At 36.2% G+C, this 13,539-nt stretch overlaps 1 protein-coding gene across 1 annotated transcript; it reads right to left on the bottom strand.

Moving 5' to 3' along the window:
* Nucleotides 1–1,260: 1,260 nt before the first annotated feature.
* On the bottom strand, nucleotides 1,261–11,493 carry RB195_025677 (uncharacterized protein; the record flags this gene model as incomplete). The annotated part of the gene is made up of 6 exons (XM_064213920.1): nucleotides 1,261–1,373; nucleotides 1,439–1,574; nucleotides 1,676–1,812; nucleotides 3,905–4,070; nucleotides 4,157–4,231; nucleotides 11,392–11,493. The coding sequence occupies 6 exons, from the start codon at nucleotides 11,491–11,493 to the stop codon at nucleotides 1,261–1,263; spliced, it is 729 nt and encodes a 242-aa protein (XP_064069801.1).
* Nucleotides 11,494–13,539: the final 2,046 nt, after the last annotated feature.

The following is a 13,539-nucleotide window of genomic DNA, read 5'->3' as shown; positions in this document are numbered from 1 at the left end:
AACGAAATAAACATTTTAGCGCAATAATCCCAAAAAATTTATCTGTTAACTTTCTGGTAGGGAGACAAACTTCTCTCTTCTTCACCAATGCGTATTCCATATTTTAGAAATTCTATTTTCTAAGTAGCAATCCTGACAGCTATTCCTGAATTGAAAATGCATCCACGTACTAGTGCATACGTATTTATAATTCTTGCGTGCTTCATTCTATGATTGATTCACGAACCCAAGAGGAAGCGACCTTTCAAACACAATCTCGTAGAAAAGGGTGACAATCGAGAAAATTTTTGTGGTTAGCCTGGTTTTGAAGCATTTTTTTTAACACTGAGCTACCAGTGTTTTAAAATATGTATGGAAAACCAATGCATGGAAAAAATGGATTGGTACGTAATATGGATAGAAAAGGTAATGAAGAGACGTAAATCTTGTAAGATCATCACGTTTTTTCGGCGCAAAATTTCTTTAAATGGACGACCGCAACGCATTCGCCGCATGCCCTTTTTCAGTTTGACGTAGAACCCTCTTCTCTCGACTCTGCCGCAATCGATGACGCGTCGCAGTCACTCGGTTGAACATATTCACCGCTGTCTATAAATCCGCATAGGATTTACATAGGATTTACAGCCTTAATTCAACTTAATGATTATATTTCTCTATTAAAAATGATTACTCAAATGATCCTCGATGAGTTATATTCAACCGGATGGAATTTTTTCAACTTCGTAAAATTCACTACTTCAGCGACACTAAGGAATGCATCATATTTATACCGATAAAATTTTAATAATTAAAAATGACAAGAATAAAGCTAGCACTACTATCAAAGACTACACTTCAAATTGTTCACAATTAAGTCAAGCAGTAAATCTATACAACTGAGATCTGAAATTTGATGAAACAATGGGTTACTGTAACTGCTAATCACGAAGAATATTTATGGAATAATTTGAAATGGCTGCACATGTTCGCTAGCATAGCGGCAGCAACAAGTGAAATTTTTTGCTTAATTTTAAGTTGAAGAGCTAATTATGGACAAATTTTTACGTAACTCAGGGTATAAGCAACTCGCCTACTTATTATTATGTGCAATCACTACCGCGCATCAAAAATACAACGAAATCCTGAACTAAAAACCTGATTTTCTATTACTATAAATAAAATACAGAATAAATATGATTTTGCGGATAAAATGAGACTGCTGAGCTTTGGCATATAGCTAGATTTCCCTAATTTTCTGCGTTTGCAGCGTTTTTTTCGTCTTTAATAGCCATATCCATCGGTGCCCACAAATGGATTAGGATTAGTCGGTGGTGGCATCGTCGGTGGTGCTCCTGCTTGGTAGGAAGTATTTGATACACCGACAGCACCAATACCTAAAAAACAAAGTTTATTCGAAGGAATAAAATTGTCGAAAATATGTAACATCTGTAAAAATTACCATCAGAACTTCCACCGTATCCATAACCATCTTGAACATCCCCATCTATTCCGCTAAATTCATTGTCGAAGTTTGTACCTAGCGCTGTTATCGCTCCTTCTTCATATCGTCTCCAAGCGAAGAATGCGGCACCACCCTAGAAAATATTTTGTTTATGCAGATTTATACTATATTATTGATTTGGTAACTTAATTAAAAAAAAAGTAAAAAGCTAAAACTATAGTCTTAGGTAATTACCCAGGCCAACGCTGATAGAAATGAGACAAGTATGCCAAGTTTTGCATAACCAGAGGAATACGGTTCGTCAATCTCGAATGATGAGAATTTGCTCCAGAATGTGAAGAAAGCGACGAGAAATATGACGGTAAATATGGCTAAAAAATACTTGTAAAAATTTTACAGAATAACTGGATAAAAACGTCATGCGCCATGTTAAATTTTAATGTTTGAATCTACTTTTAGGTAGAGAGTAGTGTCTTCACATACAAATCGAGGAAACATTGGCGATTAAATCTGCAAGAAATCCTTCTAGTACAGTATTTAGTAGCAAACATAGGTTACTCTCATATACTAATTTTTTCCCAGAAATTCAGCAATTAACAAGAAGTAAAATAGATAGAAAATGTACTATAAACGATTGAAATGTACAGTTTGTAATTTGAAGTCCTACTTCTTCCTTGAAAGAAATGGGTACACAAAATCAGCAAACGTGTGTAAATCCTTCCCCGTTATCCCTGGATAGACCTCGAGTGGGAGAATGCATTTCTAAATTTTATAGAAAAAATTTAAATGACGTCAGCTCATCAAAACGCTTGAATTCTTTAGGCAGCTGTTTTACTTCTACAAGGTTCCTTAAAATAGCAAGAATACAGTTCTGATGAATTATTTCCATAGATTCCAATATCATTTCAAATTCTAGCCGACTAGATATTGCCAGGAGGAAAAAGAAATCGTTAAAATCAACGGGACGATAAAAAGTATCCCTCGGATGATTCCCAGAAGACTCAATTTTGCAACAACAAATAGGATGAAACTGGACTTTATGCACTTCCATTTATGCGCTGCAGAAAAGTGGCAAAAAATCCGAACGATTTGATGAGCTCGAGTTTTCCTATTTTTTTTTTGAAAAATGAATATGCAAGAATGCAATCTTCTATTTAGAATCTATTGGAGGATGACGTGGGTGGGTGTACTGTAGAGGTTAGAGGTTCCGCTTCCTGCACGATCTATCGGAGGTTCGGATCTGCCCTAGTGCTCACCAAGCCTTTCATCCCTTCAGGGTCGATAAATTGGTACCAGACTTGTCTGGGAGGATAAAAACACTGACTTAACCCATCGGCTAGCCACCGCAAGTCATTGTTTACGCCACTTGTTCGTAAACCTCAAACGATTGTGAATTGAAGTGAACGTGGGGCGCATTCCAAGCGGATTGATTAACGCCAGAAACTTTTGCCTGTATCCTTGAGGATGACAGAAAAGAACTTGCTAATTTTTGCTTGTCCTCAGAAATGAGCTTTAGAACGAACATCCACCTACGTGAAATAACTATTAAAATATTCCTTTTGTTAATTAGAAATTAGAAATGTTGATTTTTTAGTTTCGTAGTTTACACTTCCGTTTTCTTACTTTTGCGCTGAATATAAGGTCCATAAGAATATTTACTTATAGTTGTCTCAGAACGACTTTTCTGTAGACATTTAATTCCACGTATTTCGCTAAACATTATGGATTTTGGAGGTAAAGGATAACTGAAACATTTCGTGGTCATTTTCTATTCATATAACATTAAATGATTAATGACTGTTGAACTTCAGCTTCCATTAAAAGACTGGAGAACGCTTTGACAAATGACGCCACTAAAAAGTACTAGAAGGAATTTTCAAACGTTTTTTTTTAAAACAAATGAATAAATAAGGAGTTTTGAAATGCTTAATGATCCATCTCGTCATCTCAAAAACTGTTTTATCAGCTTTTATTTTTTTTCCTTATATTATCTGCTAATTTTTCCCTCGGATATTCTCGCTTCAGCAGCAATCCACTCATTCGTTCACCATTTTCACTACCCCCTTTTAATTCTGAAAACTGGAAGCATAAAACGCTTTACGATGAAAAACAATCAATAAGCATTATTTTGTTGTGGAAAAATGAGGGGTCAGAGTAATTCACTAAGAAATCGATTGTTCTAGGTGAGCTTTAAGGTTGACCAATAATTTCTGCTTAATTACTATTGCTCCGAAAAAAAAAATAAGCACAAGCACTGGCGTAACGTGGGATCTTTGACATCTCAGTTTAAAAAATTGCAGTTTCTGATCAGCTAAAGTTATTGTAGTCAGCAGCAATGAAAATGAAAAAAAAATTCAATTATTTTTGCATAGAATTAAATGAAAAAAATTCAACTATTTTTGCATGGAATTAATTACAAATGTAATCTTTTCCTATGGACAGGTTCAAAGGATACGAACGAACCGGATACTGCTAAATCTCCAGTAACAACACGTTTTCTCGTTGGGATTGACGATATCCGCTCAAGTCGTGCGTCTGATAACAGCAATGCGCCAGCACCAACAAGCGAAAAAAATCCAAGAGCCGATGCGAACGAACACGTGGAAGCGCTACTACCATAAAGGCATATCTAAATTATACAATTTGAACGATATTCATAGAAAAATCCAGGAAAAATCGTTTACTGATTTTCAGCAGTCTATGACCATGTCTTACCTGATGATGTGAACTTCCATTAAGTCGATGCCATCCACCTTTTGATATGCTAAACCATAGAATACCAGCGAGAACCTTAAAATAATTGTAAATTTGTTACTGCTAAGTAGTAGCAGTAGTAACTCAAGTATAGAGTGATAATAATGAGTCAGATTTGCATATGTATTTGTGTTTATTTATGCTCATTGTTACAGTTACTATATTTGTTATTAAAACTATTATTATTTTTCGTATTGTTATATTTGTTTGCACTATTTTTATTGCTTTTATTTTTGTTATAATTGTTGTTATTTGCTATTATTGTTATTATTATTATCGCTATTATTATTATTATTATTATTATTATTATTATTATTATTATTATTATTATTACTATTATTATTATTATTATTATTATTACGGCTTTTTCGTAGCAATGTTTGATCCAAAATTGCAAATGGAAAGTTTTTCAGTGCTTCCTCAAGCAATTTACTAGCCATTCGTCCTCAAATAAAACAAAGGTGTTCTCGTGGATTTGAATACCGTAGGTAAGCTATAGGAACATGATAAAGCTCAGTGTTACTAAGCAGTAACTAGCAACTGTCTTGACTTTCTTTGTTCTTTAGAAGAGCAGGGATAACTTACAATAACAATAACTACTTAAGTAGATGAAACTTTAAAAAAAAAAAACCTCAACACCTAATGAGTTACCATTTGAATTGAACAAAAGACAGATTCAGATAAGCAAATTGTTTTTTTTTAATTATTGGATTGAGGTAGATGTGAAATTTTCTGTGTCCGTCCTTATATATCCCTCATCGCTGAGAATGACACCTCCTTATTCAAAATGAAGATCGTCCAGAAATTCTCCGAAAACTGAGAGTTCTACCACTTTTTCGAAATCCTGGTAACGTCATCCCTTTTCCGACATTGGGAATATGGAATTACATATGCCCTGCTGAAAGAATACAATGAAAATACAACGAATACATGCATATTTGAGTTCTGGAGGCTTTAATGTGAAAATCATGGATGAAACGCTTTCAGCTCTAAGAATCATGAAAAAGGGAAAAATGAGAAAAACTGTCCTGAACAGCCCGTCTCGTCCGGCTTAACCTCAGAAAATTGAAACTTTCAAAAAGTCGCGTTTTTCAGGATATTCATTTGTATACGGATAAAAAAAGGACAATTTAATGAGCTCGCACAGAGTTTTATGCAGCTAGAGTAATGGGTTGGGTAACTTAACGGAGGCAGGAGTTTGGGGATTCAGTTCGAAAAGACAGCGACAGGGAAAAGAGCTTATAAATCACGAAATCCCAGTGAAGATGGATTTATTGGTTCATTAATTTCATCCCATTAAGTTTTTATGGTGAGCTCTTTTATACGATTGTCGTAATTTGATGGATCTATATTAATTCTTGTAGACTAAAGCTAAATGAACTCTTCTCAGAAATTTCAATTAATCTTGTTTTTTTCCAAAATTGTGTGGACGATATTTGGAATGTCTCAAGATTTAACATGAAGTCTATCAACTCCACCAAAAATATTTTTTCACAAAGATACCTTTAAGATTGAAGTAAAAAAAAATTGTTTGAACCAAAACTGTTTTGATGTTTTTTTTTATTTGCGACTAATTGTTTCAGCACCAATGTTCAGCAGAGAGGAGTGTCGTGGAACTGGAAATTCTCGTTCCTGGGAGAAGAAATAATCTTGACAATGGTTCATTTTTCAGTTCAAGGCAAAGAATGAGAAGAGTCTCGGAATTCTTTCCTGCGTTCAGTTTTTTTGCCTTCTAACTCTTACGTTTCTAGAATTCCCTAACAGAAAAAGAATGAAACCGGTTATTTCTACGTAGAAAGTATTAATCGGATCCCTCAAATGAATTTGATGGATAAGCAGGTCGAAAAGTGAGTATTTGAGGAAGAATGTGACTGATAAGGTGTCAATGTTTTGAGGTGAATAAAATTTTTATATTTATTATGCAGTGCACAAGTTAAACTTTTGTGGAGTTTCCAAAACTCATTTTCCCAAGCATCCTCTCGTAGGTTAAACATTTTATCGGTGAACTTCAGTCAGAGGCTCATTTAAGAAGGTATCCTCAGTAGAAATTCTGCTAAAAAAAAAACTTGCTATTAAAAATATTGGTACAAGCACAAAGTTGCCGTAAAAAGTGGATTTGGAATAATCAGCGCGTTAACTTTCAAATACTTTTCTCATTTTTTTGGTGCCGTTGCAGCGTTTTTGTAGGAAAAATCAGGATGTCTTGGACGCAAAAAAAATCAAATGTCAGTGGTCCTTTTAAATGCCCTCCTTGATTATCTTTGTTCTTTTGTTCTGTTCCCTGTGAAGGCTCCTCTTCCTGTACTTGAGCATTTCAGATCCATTGTTTGCATAGTGTAGAATTACCATCGAGGTGAGAAAATTGAGAGCGGGATCCGTCCGTTTCCTCCCAAAAGCGCAACATTTCAATCAACTCGACGACATCATAAAAATTCGTCCAGCCACTCTCCGAGCATTCTCTCGTGGAGCGTTAAAAAAAAATTGTGGTGCAGAACTTACATCGAAACTCAATCACAGCGACAAGGCAGGATTGCAAACTTGATTATTGGAGCAAAGTCTCCTGTTTAGGTGCTTTGTGCGGAAAATACAAATTGATTTTTTTTTGCGTAGCCCAAGAAGAATTTTGCTACGATTTCGTAATGTTTAGAGAATAGATAGCTGATTCGTAGAATTTCGAATGAATTAAAATTTGATTTTTTTCGGCAGTACATCAAATGCAGATATTTAGGTGTATAAATTCGTAGAGTAACACAAGTGCATTTAATTGGTAACATTAAATAAATGTGCACAAATAGTGCATAGACATATTTTGCTATTATTTTCTAAATGGATATTGAAATTCATGTGCACCTTTTTGTATCTATACTTATCTTATATATTTTTTGATATTTATTTAGTTATTTATTTTGCTTTAATTAGGTCAAAAGGAAAAAAAGATGTAACTATCACTGATTTACACTACTACAGAGAATCACTGAAATGGATTAATGATTATGGTTGTGACCTACAAATGAAGAATTTGCAAATAGCTTACCATGAATTTGATTAACTATTTTCATTTCTCCAGGAAAAAATGACGTTAGAGGCGTAGGTCACGAATGTGAGCGTGTTTATGAGCAAATTTTCCTGATTGCTCTGAAAAGAGTGAGGAAAACGGCCTTCTTGTATGCATTTTTCCACGGGGCACTTCATAACGCGATTTTTGTGGTCCTTTGAAGAAATACCAATAGACGACACTCATCACTAATGATGTCAACCTGGAATATACCTACTTGCAATTCGCCCCATCATGATGTACGGATCAGAGACTTGTGCACCACCATCCACGGTAATGAAGAGTGTTTATTGCATGGAAAGGAAGCCGCTCAGAGTTTGCTTGGCTTCTTTTGGCCTAGGGTATGTGACACCCCTGAAGATCCTTAAGCGGAAATCAAGGTGGTAAACCGGCGGAAGACACGTGGAAGATATGAACATCTTCCATCGGCATCGAAGGAAAAAGGAATTGGCTAAAGGAAATCATCTTCGCTTCTTTGGTCATATATCAAGGGGACCAGGAAGTCGCCTTGTTCCGCGTTTTCTGAGGAGTTTGTCTTTGTCGGGTTCAACCTTTAAAAGAGCACCTGGCTGAAAACGAAAGTTCTTAATTGAGGTGGTGAAGGAGGGCATGAGTACGATCGGCATCAGTAGGTGGTTCAGGCAAAACGTGAAGCTCCGCAAGAGATGGAATAGCGACGAATGGATTGATTCTGTGCAAGCTCTCGCAGAAGATCGAGAAGGGTGGGAGAGCTATGTTCAAGGACGGAACACCTCGGTGAAGATCGCGTCAGGCGATGACATCGGTATTCCGATTAAGTCAAGTCAAGTAAGTCATTCATCATATCCCTAACAATGTATTTTGAGATAAGTTTAATGAATAACAACGAGACATGTGAAAATAAATTATCAAAAATCACAAAATCGGTCAGGCGATGACATCAGTCTTCCGATTAAGTCAAGTCAAGTAAGTCATTCATCATATCCCTATACATGAATACGTCTCGTGTGTTATGGAAGCTAAAAGACAGAAATTTACAATGAATGTATCTCAGTTTGTGTGAAACATTGATTGCAACAATATGGAACCACAAGAAAATTTGGGAGATTTGATAAAAACTTCCGTCACTTCTTTTCCATTATTCGTTTAACATAATCGCTATTACTTTTGCCATGATTAAATAATGAGTTTCCAGTAACATGTATAATTTCTTTGGTCTAAATCTCCATCTCACATTAGAAACAATAAGATTTAAACTTCACGCAAAAGTAATAATTTACAGCCGTATACTTTGCATCGGTTCTTAGTTTTCTTCCTACTTTTTAAATGCTTTTTTGTGAGGTTCTTCTTCTTGTTGCTTTCAGACGTTCCAGACATGGACTCAGTTTCTTATGTTATTATTATTGTTTATATACTATTTTATATTTCTTTTCGATCAAAAAGAGTTACTCTGCCTAATTTAATCTCAAAAAATGGATTTTCTTAGAAACCTAAGCAAAATCCCTAGGAACTCAGTGAACACATTAAAGAATAATTCACGACAACCTTAATTTTTATCTCTATTTTTCTTTATTTTCCGAAAAACTTCCGGACAATTCTCTTGTGGATGATAATTTGAAGTTTCAACGAGCAACTGAAAGCTCAACAAAGATCGAAATATTTTTTCTCTATGTCATTAGTTTCTCAAAGTATTCTTTGCTAAGAATACCCTGTTATAAGCGCATTTTTAGAAACGGCGGAAGATTCCAGTTAGGACCTCGTCGTTGAAAAAAACATCGTTATAGGAGAGGATAGACGCTCGACGTGGTTTCGTAGAAAAAAGAGCACCCATTGTGGATTTGAATATTCTGATTTTGAATTTATGTTCGGATTTAGAGATTTAGAGGATTTTGGACACACTTTCCGGATGATGTGTTTTTTACGCGGTTCATTTACGCTAAAGGTGCGCCAAAGGTGTTTCATGGGAACATTCTTACGTGTTCTGTGTTAGCCATCTCACCATAAAATCAATTGCGTGCCGTTGAGGAAGTGAGGTTGATGGAGAAGACGTGAGGAGAATTACTGCCACTATTTCAAACAATTCAAGCATAAAGCATCACGCAAAACATTTTCACTACTATTCGAGATTCGTACAACAATCGATGTGTCCCAACAGAGTCCCACGAGACGGACGTGAATTATGTTAAGCGCGAATGATGAATTTGAGTCATATCAGCGTTTGGCGCGTTGGGAGAATTTCTAAGGATAATACGGATTATTGGATATAAGCTTCGGAAGTATAGTTGCAAAAAAAGTTTTCGAGAACCACTTATCTCAGAAACGTTATCAACTGACAATTAAGAAATAATTCTCATTTAAGTTGAACCCATGCAAACAAGGATTTTTCCATTTTTAAAGAGAATTTTAACAAAAAGCGCATCATACGTAATTTATTGTCTTTGTATTGAAGCAAAACTATGGATTTTGGAGGAGAGAAATAACGATTAGGGTCTACTTAATCCTTCCGTTTCCAAATTTGCTTAAGGATAATTACTAACGATAAGAATTAGAGTCAGCTGCCTGCTCACCTCAGTGAACTGAACATAAAATTTTACCAAATACTGTATCCAGAAAAAACCTCAGAAATTTAAAGGCATCACCCCACGAATCTGAGGTGGTGCAGATTTTAGGTGGAGTATTCGTATACGGGATAGGAGACTATGGAGAAGGGGGTGATTCCGTCCATTTCTTCCTAATTGCCGTAGAAAAGGGCCCGGAAGATGCGGCGCCGCACAAGACTGGCGCGCTCCAATCGAACCTCTTGTACAAAATGGTGCGCCAAAACGAATGAAGCCGTATCTTCCGGGCCGTTTTTTACGGCAATTAGGAAGAAATGGACGGAATCACCCCCCTCTCCGTAGTCTCCCATACCGTATGCGAATACTCCACCTGAAATCTGCACCACCTCAGATTCGTGGGGTGATGCCTTTAAGATACATCGTTGATACTGGGCGAGTCTCAACAAACCCAAATAGTACTTTTCTTAGATCTAAATGACCTCTTTTTGATCGATAAATTGCTATTAAAGTTGGAGTGAAGGAAAGAAGAAGAAACCATTGTTTTAACCATGGATTTGAAGATGTAAGTCGTAATAATAATTGTAGTTATTGATTGTTAAAATTATAATAACTGTAAGTGCTCCAGCAATACAAGGATTTTAGAGAAAGTCATCGTATTCACCCTGAAATCCTCACTTCAAACCTCACCGACAAGGAATCTGTTATATCAATAATCCAGCGCTCTAGGAAAAAAAAACAGAAAGAACATTTTCCTGGTGCACTTATTTTCACAGCAATTTATTAGGAATAAAAAGTCGCCTCACATGAACAAGACAAAGAGATCTGGTCTGTCCTCATGAATCACAATTGAATCCTGAGAATGGCAAAATTACTATAAGACTTAGTACTTCAAATGTCCGAGAATAGAAAAGAGATCCAATATCTTTTTCACGGATCGTCTCTTCATTCCTTTCTAGTCGTAGTTAGAGAAATGAGAATAGAGGAGAAAAATATTCACTATGGTGGACTGGATGCTATCTTTTATATAACTAGCGAAATGGGAATCTAGGGAGAAAAATACCTATACAGAATAACCTAAACGCTAAAGAAGGAGTTTGAGACTATTTTCGAAGCACAGATTTAAGCTAAGCTAAAAGAAGGACTTGCGTGCTGCATTGCTATTAGACCTCTATGAGGATGCTTAGGAACAAACCTCAGTATTTATCTGAAACGTTTCGACCTTGATATCCAACAACAAAGATTACCTTTCTTGCTCATTACTCACTTTCAGAAAGTTGTCTCAGCTTCCAAAACAGAAAAGATCTCTCAATTTTTCTCCTCTATTTCAGCTGATGTCAAAGAAAGAGAATGAAACTTATGAAAAAGTGTATAAAAAGAAAAAAAAAACTTCAGTTCCTCTCAAAGAACTGAATGAACATATTCTGCATTCAGTTGTTTTGAGAACTGCCCATAAAGAGGGGACACAGCAAAAATTAGTCGCCACAGTAACCCACATTAAGACCTCTGTGAACCACATTTGCAAATTTTTTCTTATTTTTAATGGAGACATACGAAGAGAATTGAAGAACGAATTAAAAACGGAAATAGAGTTGCAGGAAACTTACCAAAGCAATTCCTCTGAAGATGACTGTAGGTTTTTTGAGGAACGCATTGGCGTCGAACTGACCGCCTGCTAATCCGACGCCATACGCTCGGATGTTCTCCATCCTGCTTTTCCAGAGCTAGAATTGTTCCAGCTTCTGATGATGGGAACGGAGACCTTAAAATAAGGAATCAGTGTCAGAAATCGTAAAAATATGCATATTGAACAAGATGAGGGATGATGGATTAAGTCAAGGAAATAAAATAATGAACGTTCGAACGAATATGAATAGATTGACAGACATTCAAATCCAGAACTAAATGCGGCTGATCGGGTGAACGTCTGATCAGAACAAGGCTCATTAATGAAACATTCGTGGCGGGTAGGCGCACAAATCACTAGGCAGCAGCATTAATTGCATCGGGATGTAACAAAAAAAAAGCGGCGTCGATTACTGGATTCACGAATAGAACAATCGTGGCGATGAATGAGTGACATCCGCCCAGGCCAACATCGAGGATGACGTCTAGGAGCGCTTTTCACCGCCTAGGCGCACTACACAATACACGCCGAAGCACCGCCGGACAACGTTTGCGATTTGAAAGGGGAAGTGGTGGAAGAGCGAAGGCAGCTTACTATCGATCTAGCTCCCTCATTCCCTCTCCGCACTCTCCCTCTCTCTCTCGCCTGAAAATCCCGACACTGAATCCGATGCCTGAAGGCGGTCGAGTCTATTTAGATGCACGAGGACGATTAGCGGACACGGCGAGCAGGCAGCGCCAGCTGCAACCATCACCTCGGTCAGCGCTCGTCGGATTTTCGTGGCGCGCTCATCGTTACGAAGTTACGTGCTCGGCTCAGGAAAACATCTCTGAGTCTCCTTCCATCGGAATCTCTACGGAAAACGTTCGAAGAAAATTTTGCTCATGGCGAAACTCATCGTCTAATCGTTTCAGGATAGCCATTTCGGACAATTTTTACAACATGCTAAGTTGTGAAATTTCCACAATTGAAGAACAAGTTTTCAACTGCTCGACAAACTTCTTTGTTTTTTAATGAATTTTGAAATTTACAAAGCAAAGAGTGTTTTCTAAGTTGGCTACGTAGATAGTGGAAAGATTTATTTTCTCTGATTCTTTATATATCATTAAGGACATCAAGCAGAAACATTTCTTCTATCCAGAACCACTGCAAAAAAGAAAAACATTCCGTAACAACGTTTAATATTACAATAATATTTGGTTGACCACAACGACCTACACGCACTCTATTTGCCTCTAACTGTATGAAGTTTAGAATTTTGATATGGTATTCCAAAGTCAAAGAATACGAAAAAAAAAACAAGCAATTAATGATTAAAATTCAAATTAATTTTTTCTTGCTGCTTTTTTTTTAATCGGAGTACTGAATGTTCCTGTTTTAAAGGCCACTGCCGTGCTACTCAGAGGAATTAACGTTCATAACAAAACAGATTTTAACGAGGTAAACAACAGATATGATTGTATAGAACAATCCTTACGGTCGTTGCGAACTAAAGGAGGTGAGATTCAAGGATTCAATGTTTGAGTCACAGATCTGACTAGCACTTATGAAAAATGCCCATTCTCTCTACTTGAATTTTATTAAAGAACTTCTAGTAAGTAGATTCTTAGGTAATGTGAAGTGATTTACAGTGAAACTTGGCCTTCAATGTTTATGGAATATTTATAGGATCATATTTATTTATTGGTAGAATAAGAAACTGAAATCATTACGTACAAAGTGAATGAAACAAAATAGTCATAAAAATCCAATCTTCAACGAAAGCAATAGGTAACGACATAGTTTTGGACTACAAAGTACACAGTCCCAATGAAGCCATGGATACGTAACAATGGGAATTGTGGAAAAAACCTGTTAATGTTCATCCTATCTACCGACTAGTCAAATATCGTGAATCAAAGTTTCATATGGTAACAATTATTAGTAACAACCTTTTTGTAATATTTTAGCAATAATTATCTATTTATATATAAACAACTCATATCAATATATACTAGTAATTATGGTTATCGAAGATGTCACTGAGACAATAGAAACAACTAGAATCGATTTTTGTGCTACCGGATAGATTAATTTATATGAAACTGCAGAACAGATAATTTCCAAAATGATACTGATCGAAGTGGAT

Source organism: Necator americanus, chromosome X, assembly GCF_031761385.1.
Source record: "Necator americanus strain Aroian chromosome X, whole genome shotgun sequence".
NCBI lineage: Eukaryota > Metazoa > Nematoda > Chromadorea > Rhabditida > Ancylostomatidae > Necator > Necator americanus.
Note: the sequence above shows the minus strand (reverse complement) of the source record. Positions and strands in the feature narration are given on the sequence as shown.